This window comes from Zingiber officinale, chromosome 8A (genome assembly GCF_018446385.1).
Source record: "Zingiber officinale cultivar Zhangliang chromosome 8A, Zo_v1.1, whole genome shotgun sequence".
Classification (NCBI taxonomy): domain Eukaryota; kingdom Viridiplantae; phylum Streptophyta; class Magnoliopsida; order Zingiberales; family Zingiberaceae; genus Zingiber; species Zingiber officinale.
This window is the reverse complement of record NC_056000.1, coordinates 39,766,255-39,780,554: the sequence shown is the minus strand read 5'-3', so window position 1 is coordinate 39,780,554 and position 14,300 is coordinate 39,766,255. Positions and strand designations below refer to the sequence as shown.

General features: G+C 46.6%; 1 protein-coding gene across 1 annotated transcript; it reads right to left on the bottom strand.

Moving 5' to 3' along the window:
• Positions 1–249: 249 nt before the first annotated feature.
• On the bottom strand, positions 250–3,289 carry LOC122010712. Its single transcript, XM_042567207.1, has 3 exons — positions 2,378–3,289; positions 1,771–2,323; positions 250–449 (listed from the first exon to the last, which is right to left on the bottom strand). The coding sequence occupies exons 1-3, from the start codon at positions 3,287–3,289 to the stop codon at positions 250–252; spliced, it is 1,665 nt and encodes a 554-aa protein (XP_042423141.1).
• Positions 3,290–14,300: the final 11,011 nt, after the last annotated feature.

Here is a 14,300-nt window from a genome sequence, read left to right as displayed (position 1 = left end):
AAAAGCTCTAACAGTTAAGCTTTTAATAAAATGATCAACAAGATTTTCAACAGATGCTATCTTGCAGACTGTCATGTCTCCTCGTTGAACAATATCCCTCACTAAGTGATACATTCGTTCAATGTGCTTTACACGTTGATGATTTCTGGGCTCTTTTGCATTTACGACTGCACCACTATTATCAAAGTACAAAGTAATGACCTTTGATGTAGAAGGAACAACCTCAAGACTCTACAAAAAAATTTTCAGTCAAACAGCTTCTTTCGCTGCTTCACAAGCTGTCATATACTCCGCTTCCATTATGGAATCAACAATGCAAGATTGCTTGATACTCCTCCAAACAATAGCACCACCACCCAATATAAACGCAGATCCTGATGTAGATTTACAAGAGTCTCTATCAGCTTGAAAATCAAAATCAGTATAGCCTACAGGTGCCAACTTTGAAGCTGAATAAACCAACATATATTCTCTAGTTCTACGAAGATACTTGAGAATATGCTTTATAGTAATCCAATGCTATGGTCCTGGGTTTGATTGATATCTACCAACAATCCCAACAGCATAACAAATATCTGGTCTAGTGCATAACATAGCATATATGAGACTTCCTACAACTAAAGCATAGGAAACTCGTTTCATGCATTCCACTTCACTTGGATTCTTAGGATGATGCTCCTCCTCTGACAAGTGAATTCCAGGCCTAAAAGGTGTTTGACCTTTCTTGAAATTTTGCCTTGTATACCTTACCAATATTTTATCAATATATGAAAATTGAGATAAAGCAATTCGCTTGTTCTTTCTATTCCAAAGAATTTGGATACCTATAACATAATTTGTTTCTCCCAAATTCTTCGTATCAAATTATTGAGTCAACCATTTCTTAGCCGATGTCATCACCCTTAAATTATTCCTAATTAGTAGGATGTCATCCATATATAACACAAGAAAAATCACCTTGTCATCTAAAATTTTCTTATGAACACAAGGCTCATCAAGATTTTGATCGAAATCATAATCTTTCACAGTTTGATCAAATTTGATGTTCCAATACCTAGACACCTACTTAAGTCCATAAATAGACTTTTTCAATTTGCATACTTTATGTTTGTGACCATTTTGGATAAAACTGTATCATATAAATGCTTTCGTCATTGTTTTCAATTGTAAAAATATTTTTTTTACAATATATAAATTATCCTTTTAAATTTTACTAATAAAATTAAATATCTCTAATAATAATTTATAAAAAAATCTATTTTAAAAAAATATTATTTATTTTTTAAAAAAATATTAAGGTCTTAGAAAGAAAATTTTTGCCTATGCCTTATGAACCCTTGAGACAGCCTGCCCAGCACTCGGCAAACTCGGGCACTCTAGAGTTGGGCCCACTCAGCACTCGACTGGTCAGCCAACTTGACACTCGACTGGCTCGAGCACTCGGCAACTCAGACAGGTCATTCTTTCCCATTTGGCAACATGAGTTTCGAACGTCAAGATCATCCAGATAAGTCTGAATGTTGGATTCAGCAATTTTATTCTTCAAGTTTATTACTTGATCTCCGGCAACAATCTTAAAGAGTAAGATTGCCGAACAAGGGTTACAACTGAGAAGAAGGAACTACATCTTCTCCATTGCAACAGCATACTTCACTAGTACTCCTCTACTAAGACACAACATACAGCTTACAAGAACAGAGTCAAATCTTTCTTGATCTCAGGTTGCAGGCTGCTGGTTGATGAACGCTTGTAGGTATCTTCATGCCTCACTGCCCTCTTTGGCAGAAGAGCCGATCCCAACCTGGAGCCACTCCGAGCTCTCCTCCTCCCCCATGTTTATGTCCTTGAGCTCACTCAACTTTGCTAGTTTGACCTTACTGTCCACCTCGTCCTCCCCCATGGTAGCTTTGAGGAGGTCGGTGATGGTGTGCTTCTGATCGTCGTCGTCGTCGTTGTTCATGTCGCTGCTGGTTGTGGCGCCGGCTCTGTTTTTGCTCGCATGCTCATGATCGTTGGTCCAGGAGCGAAGGTAGATGGCGGCAGGAGTGTCGAGTCGCAATGAGCTGCCGATGTGGCTCCTAGCCCCGCCGTTGTTCGGCAGCATGTTGAGATCGAAGTTGTCGGAGTTCGAATTGGAGACGAGCGTTGGTCGGAGCGTGAGCGGTTGGTGAAGGCCGGGGCGGTCCGAGAGTGGTTGTAGCTTCAGGGTCGGGTTCGGTGGGGAACTGGAGGTGATCCAGTGGCACCGCTTGTGGCCGCCCAACGCCTGCCCTGACGTGAACACGCGGTGGCAGATGGAGCACTCGTGCACCTTCGGTTTCTTCTTCGCCACCGGTACGACGGCCAAGGGCGCCGGGTTGTCGATTGACGTGATCGCCATCGACATCAGCGTCATTTGATCGCTGCTGCCGGCGTTGTACCTATTGTGAGTAGCAATGACGGGATCCTCGTCGGCAGGCACAGGCAGCGGCGGCGGCGGCGTCTCGTCGAGGGCATTTAGCTTAGAGGCGAAGCAGCCCTTGACCTTCTTGTGGCTGGCCCGGTGGCCGCCCAACGCCTGGTGCGAGGCGAACACCTTCTTGCACGCCTTGCACTCGAAGAGTCCTCTGGGCACCGCCGGAGGAGTCTGAAGAGTGAATGCAGGAAGAAGCGCCTTCGGCGCGGCCGCCGCCGCCTCGACCGCCCCTGTTGCAGTGGCATTAATCGTGTCCTTCCTCTGGCGATCCTCCTTGATGGCGGAGTCGCAGGACTCCTCGCTCTCGATTAGGCCGGAGACGGTGTCGACGCGGGAGGAGGAGAGCAGGACCAAGCAATTGGCGAGGTCCTCCTCCTCGCTCATCGCCACCTTGGTTCGTCGAGAGCGTTTTCCCTTGGACCAACCGACGAGCTCATCATCACCGGAGAGTGAAGACTCACGCTCGTGCTCGTCGTAACCGATGGCTTCGCCATCATCACCGGAAACGCACTTGCCGTGCTCGAGAAAAGACTTCCAGGAGACAAACTCCATTCCGCAGTTCTCGCAGACCCGGCAGCTCTTGAGCCGGTTGGGCTTGGAGCGGAGCGCGTACATGCGCTTGGCACCAGCACCACCATTGGCCTTCTCATAGTCCCATTCGCCTTCGCCGGAGGTCTCCACGGCGGAGAATCCGGCTGCACCGTCCATGAGGCCATGGGCGCGCATGTGACCGCCGAGGGAGCGACCGCAGACGAACCCCTTCTTGCAGATCCGGCAATAGTGCTTGTAGTCCCGCTGGGGCCCCTGATCGTCTTGCTCTTGCTCCATCGCCATGACCACGACGAAGATGATCACGGAGAGAAAGGGAAGGTGGTGATGGTGAGCAATGGTGCAGGTAGTAAAAGTAGGAGAAAGATGGATGGTGCAAGACGAGTGAGCTCTCAAATAAGGCCGTCCTCCTGTTTCTTCTCCTGCGGAGCTGGATGGGAATGGGATCCAATGGCCATGGCAGCGGCAGTAGCGAAGGAAGGAAGGAATGCTGGTGGTGGGATTGGGCCTGGTTTACAGTTGGGACGTTGGTTGGGTGTGGAAGCAGTCGTCGATGGGGCCACTGCTTCCCGGGTCAACCGTCGTCTCCTAAAATCTTGGCTTCGCATCGCTCCTCCTTCCCTTCTTTCCCCTTCATTTGATCGCTTTCGCATTAGATTTTGCTTACACATGTACCGCTAATTAGTTGCCCACATTTTTCTTTTATTTTCTTATAGCTTACTGCAAGCTTGCTTTATTTAACCACTGAACCATGTACAAATTTTTGAAATTATCAAGCATGTCGAATAATTTTTGAATAATTTTAAAATTATTAAATTATGTACCTATTTCTAATTTTATTCTTATTTATCTACTGATATTTGAAGTAGTAGAATCGATTTAGTTTTCATCGAAACGTCCAAATTTTAATCAAATTCATTTAAATTAGTGGATTGATTTATTTTTTAAAATCAAAATTAATTTTAGATAAAATTAATTGATAAACTAAATAATATCATATTGACATAAAATTAGTTATTAGTATTCGTCTATTTCTCCTAATTATATTCATACATCCAAATATCAATTTGACGTTTAGTATATTAGTCGATTTTGTCTAAAATCAACTTATTGATCAAATGATCTCGGATTGATATGAAACTAGTTTCTATATATTCCTCTAGCTCTCCTAATTATATATATGCCCTCAAATGTTAATTTAACTCAATATATTGAGAGCAATTATTTTTTGAACATGAATATATTTAAAAATTATAATTCATATTAAAAAATTTGGCTAATAGACCAAATGACCTTGGATTGACATGAAATTAAATCCTATGTGTTCGGCTAGTTCTCCTGATTATATCCATGCTCTTAAACTTCAATTTGATCTAATATATTGAAAGCAATGATTTTTTAAACATGAATTAAAATTTTCAAATATATTCATGTTCAAAAAATTATTACTTTCAATATATTGGGTCAAATTAAAGTTTGAGGATATATATATATATATATATATATATATATATATATATATATATATATATATATATATATATATATATATATATAATAAGAAGATGTAGAAAAACGCATAGAAACTAGTTTCATATCAATCCGAGATTGTTTGATCCATCAGTTAGTTTTATCCAAAATCGGTTGATTGACTAAATGACCTTGGATTGACATGGAACTATATTCTATGTGTTTGACCAGTTCTTTTGATTATATTCATGCCCTCAAACATCAATTTAACATAATATATGTTGGTGCAATATCCCTCAGGTCAAAGTTGACCTGGTTGACCAAGCTTGAGTCTTGGTTTGGGTTTCAATGTTTGACAATACAAGACTTCGATGATATGGACAAGTGCAGGTGCAGTTGTTCATTTGGGGAAATTGTTTGGTGCAATTTCCCTCTGATCAGGGTCTGATCAGGTTGATTGAACAAGAGTCAAGTAGGTCAAGGTTGACCAGATACTTGACTGAGAAGTCCTAATTGGGATGTTAGGCAGAAGGAAAATCCTGGTGAGTGAAGCCAGGTGAAAGACCTAGTGAGTGAAGCTAGGCAGATAGAAAATCTTGGTGAGTGAAGCTAGGTGAAAGACCTGGTGAGTAAAGCTAAGAAGAAGTGAAAATCCTAGTGAGTGAAGCTAAGTGAAAGACCTGGTGAGTGAAGCCAGGCAGAAGTGAAAATCCTAGTGAGTGAAGCTAGGCAGAAGGAAAATCTTAGTGAGTGAAGCTAGGTGAAAGACCTGGTGAGTGAAGCCAGGCAGAAGAGAAGTCCTAGTGAGTAAAGCTAGGCAGAAGAGAAGTCATGGTGAGTGAAGCCAGGCACGGGGGAATCCAGATAGGTCAAGGTTGACCAGACATCTGGTGAAAGTCCAAGTAGGTCAAAGGGATTGACCAGATACTTGGCACGATGAGGAAAAGTCCAAGTAGATCAAGGGAGTGACCAGATACTTGGCACGATGGAGAAAAGTCAAAGTGGGTCAAAGGGATTGACCAGACACTTGGTGAGAGAGTCCTAGCTGGTCAAGGGTGACTGGATGCTAGGTTTTATGTACCAACAAGTCATGGTTGACTGGATGTTGGTTTAAGGGGTTTTGGACTTGTTTTTGTGCAAAAACCAAGATCTGGATTGATCAGCGGATTGATCCAGCAGATCTGGATCGATCAGCCGATCGATTGGATCATGCCCAATCGATCAGCTGATCGATCGGGTGAGTCCCCATGAACAGAACCTCTTTGGATCGATCCGTGAATTGATCCAGAGGTCCCAATCGATCAGTGGATCGATTGGGAGCTGCTGTTTGTGCGCGATAAGCCCTGGATCGATCAGCCGATCGATCCAGGCTATTCCAAAAAGCACAGAAGCACTCTGAATCGATCGGTTGATCGATCCAAAGCCTCCCCGATCGATTGGGAGCAATCCAATCGATCGGGATCCGACCGTTGGCGTTGTATTTAGCTGCAGGCGAGCGTTTCCTTCAGCAGAACTTCACCGATTCATCTCCGATCCTTACAGCATCTCCACAGCAACTCTTTAAGGTTCAGATCGCCAGTTCTTGAAGGACCTTGGAGAGACATCCAAGTCAAGAGGCGAGAACACAACAAGAAGAAAAGCTAGGGTTAGGGTTTTCATTGCTTATCTTGTAAGATATTTCTTGTATATGTTTTCCCTTTGCTTTCTTCTTGTATAGAGAGATTGTAGGGCTTCTCCGCCTTTGGTAGTTACCATAAAGGAGGGTGCGTGCGTGTGTGGATCCTTGGACTAGTCACCTCTTGTGAGGTGGATACCAAGTAAAATCCATTTGTTAGTGTTGTATGCTTTTGTTTCTTGTATTTTCGCTGCATATCTCTGAAGAAACGAGCAACGCCGACGACGAGCACGCGAAGAGATATTCACCCCCCCCCCTCTAGCTACTTTTCGGTCCCAACAATATATTGAGAACAATGATTTTTTAAATATAAATATATTTAAAAAATTTAATTTGTGTTCAAAAAATCATTGCTCTCAATATATTGAGTCAAATTAAAGTTTGAGGGCATGGATATAATCAAGAGAGGTCGACGAACACATGGAAACTAGTTTTATGTCAATTCAGGGCTATTTGGTCCATCAGTTAGTTTTGGGTAAAATCGATCGATGGACTTAAACAATATTAGATTCACATAAAACTAGATCCTATATATTCAGCTAATTCTCCTGATTATATCCATGCTCTCAAATATCAATTTGACTCAATATATTGAGAGTAATGTGTTGGTACGGGAAGCATCCGACAATTGAACCTGTGTTTTGATTATGTCAAAGGATTCAAATTTAAATTGTCATGTTATCTAATATGGTTGAATGAGATTACAGAAAAAGCCCTAAGGTTTCTTAGGCAAAATCCTAGCTACGGTTAGGCAGGTGGAAACCCCTAGGGGACAGTAACCCTAGGTCATAGGAGGTGGTAACCCTAGGCGAAAAGTCTTGGCGAGTCGAAGCTTCAAGCAAAAGTCCTAGGGGGCGGTAACCCTAGGTGAAAAGTCCTGATGTCGTGAACCAGGTGAAAGTCTGGGCGGGCCGTGGAGCGGAAGTCCAACAGAAAAACCTGAAGACTCGAGCGCTGAGCAAAAGTCCAGTCGGTCTAAATGATAAATACAAAAAAATTATCATATTCAAAATTTGGTTGATGGACCAAACGACTTTGGATTGACATGAAATTAAATCCTATGTGTTCGGCTAATTCTCCTGATTATATCTGATGCAAATGTATCTGAGGGACTCTTGAGGAATTAGGAGAAAAGAGGGGGATAGTTTAGTCACTTCATATGTAAAAGGTCTTGCTTTGGCTTCCATCGCCAGGGAGAAGGAAAAGGGGCTTTTGGCTTCGTGTTTTAGAGAGGGGGCGGCCAGAGACAAAAGGGAGGCAGGGGGTGGGTTTTGGTCGTCGACCTCCGGTGATCCGACGCCAATACCGATCGACAACTCCTGCGCTGCTCCTCTCCCCTTCCCTCATGTACACATCGACACCTCACACACAGGGACGCACTGAACAGTCGCTGCCTCCTCCTTTCTCCATGTTGACATCGTCGAGGAGCACTACCATCACCTTCGATGCCACCTCTAGTGCCCTTCGTCGACCACTCAGGGCGCTCTCCAGCGCTGCCGCCACCAACGAGTGCCTCCTCAGCTGGTCGTCGTAATCCCCACGGCCTCCCCCGCCACCTCCACAGTGGGCTTCACCGCTGTCGTCATCTCTCCAATGACAGCCGCCGCCACCACAGCGGTCGTCGTCGCCTCCACAGCGGCAGCCGCCGTTGCCACCTCCATAGTGGCCTCCACCTTTGTCGCCACCACCTTTAGTTGCCACCCCCTCCACATCTCTCGTCGCCACCTTCACAGTGGCTCCACCGTTGCCACCATCGCCTCCACCGCCGTTGTTGCCGCCTCCACCGGCCACCGCCGCCGCCTCCACAATGACCTCCACCACTACTGCCGCCGCCTCCACAACGACCTCCACTGCTGCCATCGCCGCCTCCAGCAGACGTCACCGCCTCCACAGCGGCCACCTCCGCCTCCATCGGCACCGCCGCCGCCTCCTCCTCCTCCAGCGGTCGTCGACTGAGTTCTTAGACTCCGTATTATCTCTGCTTCGGCCTGCGAGTCGATAGGGTGTTTGTCCTGTGAGCCAATATGGCGATCGACCTGCAAGCCGATATGATTTCGGCCTTCGATTGATATGTTCCCGCTCCTTGGCTTCGTAAGACCTCTAAATTGTATTACCCCTAGTTCCGTGTCGACCCAATTCTCCATCCAGTCCGATCCTTAAGGCTATAGAAAGTCCCGCCCCCGCAGACCAAAGTACAGGGAGGTTATCGCTCTCATTTTTACGTATGACATTTTTATTCATCATCATATTTCACATCAGAGGCTAACCTAAGACAACTTATCATCTCTATCCGCTGCTACGAATCGAGTGTTACGATCAATTCATCGGTCTACCAGAGGGCGTCCCCAAGGCCAGGGTATATCACTGTACTCATTCTTTATTCATTTCATTGCTCTACTATTGTTCAGATGCTTATATATTTTTTTGGGATATGCCTCGAGTATCAAGGTACCAGGGACTGAGGCAACTCGATCGCTGCTATATGTAGAGTTGACCAGAGAACTCTTGACGATTTGGTCAACATAGAAGACAGATCATCACCCCTCTTCACTCCGGGTCATGGAGATGTGGTCAGCATTTCAGCCACGCCACCGATAGTTCCATCTTCTCAAATTCCTGACAGGATCATATTGGTGCCATCTGTGGAAACTTCACCTGATCTGGAATGTGAAGATGGACGGCGTCGGAAAATTCTGCCATCCTCATGACCCCGGTGGGTTTCGGCGAACATATCATATTTTCCTCACTCCATGGGTATTCGGGAGTCGAGGAATTGAGTCAGATCCTCTGTTGGTCGGCAAGTCAGTTTTTCCGTTATAGTTTGTCTTTCAGTAATAGGATCTGCCACAGATCCCCAATCAAAGACTCTCGTGCCTATCGGTCGTGTTCAAGTTATATTAGAGCTACGAGTTCTAAAAGTCGAGCGACGACTATAAACCCCTATCTACGCCAACAGTCGAGCGGCAGATATAAATCCCTGTCTACGCCAACAATCGAGCAGTGAGTAGGGGTGTAATCGAGCCGAGCCAAACTCTTGGATGTTTGAGTTTGACTCGTTTATAATCGAGCCGAGCTCGAGCTTTATTTAACGAATATATTCAAGGCTCGCGAGCTTATTCGAGCTTTTATCGAGCCTAAATGAGCTTAATAAATATAAATTATAAATTTAAATATTCATTAAAAATTAAATTATATATTTTTAAAAAATTATAATATTCTTGTTAAAATTTATAATTTTATTCTAATAAATAAATTTAATATATTTGTCTATGTTTTTCATAAGTAGAGTGTAAAATCTATAAATTAAATATCAAAACTATTATTTTTTTATTTAAAAGTTGATTCATGAGCTTAACGAACATATTCACGAGCTAACGAGCCGAATATTGTGAAGCTTGAGCTTGGTTTGTTTATCTTAATGAGCCTCATTAAACGAGCTCAAACGAGCTTTTATCAAATCGAGCTTCGAATAGCTCACGAGCGGCTTGACTCATTTACACCCCTAGCAATGACTATAAATCCCTGTCTACGCCAACAATCGAGCGACGACTATAAACCCTTGAGTCAGAGACTCCCATTCCGATCGGTCGGGTTTGAGTTATATTAGAGTCTAGAGCTGTCAATTTGGATTGGGCCCGTCGGGTTGGCCCGCCCGTCAAACAATTTAAGCGGGTTGGGTTGGAATTTTATCAATCCAAGTCCGCCGTGGGCCGACCCGCCTAGGCCCGCGACCCGCGCGGGTCGGCCCGCTCGGGCTTGGGTTGGCCCGCGGGTTGAAAAACACATGTAAGCTAAGTTTTAGGCCAATTTATTATCTTTCTTTGTTATAATTTTGAAATAAAAATAGTACTTTTCATCCAACATAAGTACTCGTTTGTGTTCATTTATATTTAAAATACATGTTTATGTATACATTTAATTGTAGAAAACTTTTTCGAAGTAAAATGTTGAAGATATGAAATATTTTTAAAAATTTTTGATGGGTCCGCGGGTTGGCCCGCCAAACTCACAATCCGCCTTAGAATGGGTTGGGTTGGAAATTTTCCAACCCGCCAAGTTGATGGGTTGGCTCGTCCCGTCCCGCCAAATAGTTAGCCCGCCACGGGCCGACCCGCCCCGCCACAGGTTGGCTCGTCTGACAGCTCTATTAGAGTCACGGGCTCTAGAAGTCGAGCACCGACTATAAACCCTTGTCTACGCCAACAGTTGAGCGGTGACTATAAACCCTTGAGTTAGAGACTTCCATGCCGATTGGCGGGGTTTGAGTTATATTAAAGCCACAGACTCTAGAAGTCGAGTGGCGACTATAAACCCCTGTCTACGTCAACAGTCAAGCGATCTTCACTGGTCTCGGACTAGCATATCAGATCTCTTATCTCCCCCATTCGGTGTTGAGCAGTCTTCACTAGTCTCGGACTAGCATATCAAATCTCTTATCTTCCTCGTTCGGGGTTGATCGGTCTTCACTGGTCTCGGACCAGCATATCAGATCTCTTATCTCCTCCGTTCAGGGTTGAGCGGTCTTCACTGGTCTCGAACTAGCATATCGGATCTCTTATCTCCCCCGTTCAAGGTTGAGAGGTCTTCATTGGTCTCGGGACAGCATATCGGATCTCTTATCTCCCTCGTTTGGGATTGAGCGATCTTCACTGGTCATGAATCAACATATTGGATCTCTTATCTTCCCCGTTCGGGGTCGAGCGGTCTTCACTGGTCTCGGGCAGCATATCAAATATCTTATTCCTCCCGTTCGGGGTTGAGCGGTCTTCGCTGGTCTCGGATCAATATATCAGATCTCTTATCTCTCCCATTCAGGGTCGAGCAGTCTTTACTGGTCTCGGACTAGCATATCGAATCTCTTATCTCTCCCGTTCAAGGTCGAGCGGTCTTCACTGGTCTCAAGGTACCATATTAGATCTCTTATCTCTCTCGTTCGGGCTTGAGCGATCTTCATTGGTCACAAACCAACATATCGGATCTCTTATCTCCCCCATTCAGAGTTGAGCGGTTTTCACTAGTAATGGACTAGCATATCGGATCTCTTATCCCCTGTTCGGAGTTGAGCGATTTTCACTGGTCTCGAACCAGCCTATCAGATCTCTTATCTCACTCGTTCGGGTCGAGCAATTTTCACTGGTCTCGGACCAGCATATTAGAGCATCCATCTCCCCCATTTAGGGTCAAGCTATCTCTGATGGTCTCGGATCGTAGTATCTCCACTAGTCCTAGACTAGAGTATCACCACCGGTCTCAGCCAGAGTATCTTCACTGGTCTCCGACTAGGGTATCTTGCGGGTTCCATGCCCTTCGGTCGCATGAACCTTGCACCCACTCGAGACACCGACGTCGTGCTTTTCAATCACTTACAATCCTCTCTCGAGTGGCATTATCCTGCTTGGTGCTATTCAATTGTCGGGTTAACATTTTGCGATCGCTAATTGAGCATTCTCTGGGCTGCTCGGTCAGCACTTTCAAAGTCGTCCGACCAGTATCGCTCAGTTATCCATCGGCCATTCACTTGAACTACTCGGTCGAACACTTGACATGCTTTAGATGACCTGGTCAGCATTTTGCGATTGAGTAGCCAACATTCTCTCGGTCGCTCGGTTGGCACTTTCGTAGCCGCCTGATCCTTGTTGCATGACCGTCCGCTTAAGCACTCGCTTATATCGTCTGACATCCTTGTGGTCGCCCAATCGACATTTTACAATCATCTGGTCAACATTTTTCTATGGCTCAGTTAGCATTCTCCTGATCCATCGACCAACATCTTCGCGGTCGCACACTCGACACCGCTCGCCCAGCGTCTCCACCTGATCGACATCCTTTTGATTGCCAGGTTAGCACTTTCTTGGTTGCCCGCTCGGTAACGCCCGCTCGGTCGCTCGCTCAGCTCGACATCCTACGTGTCGCTCGGTCGACTATCATGTTACTCATTGCTCGCTTGATGTCTTTGTCGCCCGCTCGGCATCTGTCTAGTTATTGACTTGGTACTATTTTTCGTAGTCCATTCAGTATCACTACCATCTCATGCGACACCATTACTATAGCGACCACTCGCATGACATTGTACGGTGGGTTCAGCAATTTGACTCTATTAACGAGAGTGATTCAGCCTTTGCAATAGACTGTCCAATCAGTCGGACTCGCGCCTCCTTCGACTAGACTTGAGGGAGAGGTTTGTGATGCAGATATGTCTGAGAGACTCTTGAGGAATTAGGAGACAAGAGAGAGACATTTTGGTCATTTCATGTGTAAAGGGAGGGGGTGTCTTTTGGCATTCTGGCTTCCACTGCCAGGGAGAAGGAAAAGGGGCTTTTGGCTTCGTGTTTTAGAGAGGGGGGGGCGGCTAGAGGTAGAAGGGACGCAAGGGGGATGGGTTTTGGTCCGCGGCCTCTGGCGATCCGACGCTAGTATCGGCCGACAACTCTTGTGCTACTCCTCTCCCCTTCCCTCATGTACATGTTGACGCCTCACAAACAGGGACACACCGAACAGTCACTGCCTCCTCCTTTCTCCATGTTGACGCCGTCGAGGAGCACTGCCATCACCTCCGGTGCCACCTCTAGTGGCCTCCGTCAGCCACTCAGGGCGCTCTGTAGCGTTGTCGTCACCAACGAGTGCCTCTGCAGTTGGCCATCGCAATCCCCACGACCTCCACCGCCGCCTCCAGTCGTCGTCGCCTCCACAACGGCCTCCACAGCGGCCGTCGCCGCCTCCACAACGGTCGCCTCCGCCTCCACAACGACCTCCACAGCGGCCGTCGCCGCCTCCACAACGGTCGCCTCCGCCTCCACAACGACCTCCATTGCTGCTGCCGCGGCCTCCATCGTTGTCGTCGAGGCCTCCACCATTGCCGTCGTCACCTCCACAGCGGCCGCTGCCGCCTCCACAGCGGCCTCCACTGTTGCTGTCGCCGCCTCCACAGCTGTCGTCGCCGCCTCCACCATTGCCATCGCCACCTCTAGCAGCCTCCACAGCTGTCACCGTCGCCTCCACAACAACCTCCACTGCTATCATCGCCGCCTCCACCGCTACCGTTGCCGCCTCCAGCGGGCGTCGCTGCCTACACAGCGGCCTCCACCGCTGTCGCCGCCACCTCCACAACGGCCTCCACCGCTATCGCCGCCACCTCCACAGCGGCCTCCACCGCTGCCGCAGTTGCCTCCAGTCATCGCCACCTCCACAGCGGCCTCCACCGCTACTATCGCCGCCTCCAACAACTGTCGCCGCCTCCACAACAGCCGCCTCCGCCTCCACAATGGCCTCCACCGCTGCCACCGCCACCTCTAGTGGTTGTCGCCGCCACCTCTAGTGGTTGTCGCCACCACCTCTAGTGGTTGCCGCCTCCTCCAGCGGTCGCCGTTTGAGTTCTTAGGCATTGTACTATCTCTGCTTCGGCCTGCGAGCCAATAGGGTGTTTGTCCTGTGAGTTGATATGATGATTGGCCTGCGAGCCGATATGATTCCGACCTTCGAGCCGTTGATATGCTCCCGCTCCTTGGCTCCGTGAGACCTCTAACTTGTATTACCCCCAGTTCCGCATCGACCCAGTTCTCCATCCAGTCTGATCCTTCAGGTTATAGAAAGTCCCGCCCCCGCGGGCCAAGGTACAAGGAGGTTATCACTCTCCTTTTTACATATGACATTTTTATTCGTCATCATATTTCATATCAAAGGAGGCTAACCTAAGACAGCTTATCATCTTTGTCCGTAGCTACGGGCCGAGCGTTACGATCAGTTCGCCGGTCTACGAGAGGGCGCCCCCCCGGGGCCAGGGTACGTCACTGTACTCATTTTTTATTCATTTCATTGCTCTACTATTATTCAGATGCTTATATATGTTTTTAAGGCATGCCCCGAGCATCGAGGCACCAGGGACCGGGCAACTTGGTCACTGGCTACAGGTAGCATTAACCAGAGGATTCTTGACGACTTGGTCAACATAGAAGACAGATCATCATCCCTCTTCACTTCGGGTCATAGAGATGCGGTCAGCATTTCAACCACGTCACCGGTAGTTTCGTCTTCTCAAATTCCCGATATGATCAATATTCATGCCCTTAAACTTCAATTTGACCTAATATATTGAAAGCAATATTTTTTTAAACATGAATTAAAATTTTCAAATATATTTATGTTTAAAAAATC

What these genes read in the sequence shown, in the direction of transcription:
- LOC122010712 (XM_042567207.1), bottom strand. Translation starts at nt 3,289, where the DNA reads ATGGCGATGGAGCAAGAGCAAGACGATCAGGGGCCCCAGCGGGACTAC. An exon ending in AAATGACGCTGATGTCGATG is followed by an intron (nt 2,324 to 2,377) that starts GCGATCACGTCA and finishes CCGGTGGCGAAG; the next exon opens with AAGAAACCGAAGGTGCACGA. An exon ending in CTCTTCTGCCAAAGAGGGCA is followed by an intron (nt 450 to 1,770) that starts GTGAGGCATGAA and finishes TGGTTTATTCAG; the next exon opens with CTTCAAAGTTGGCACCTGTA.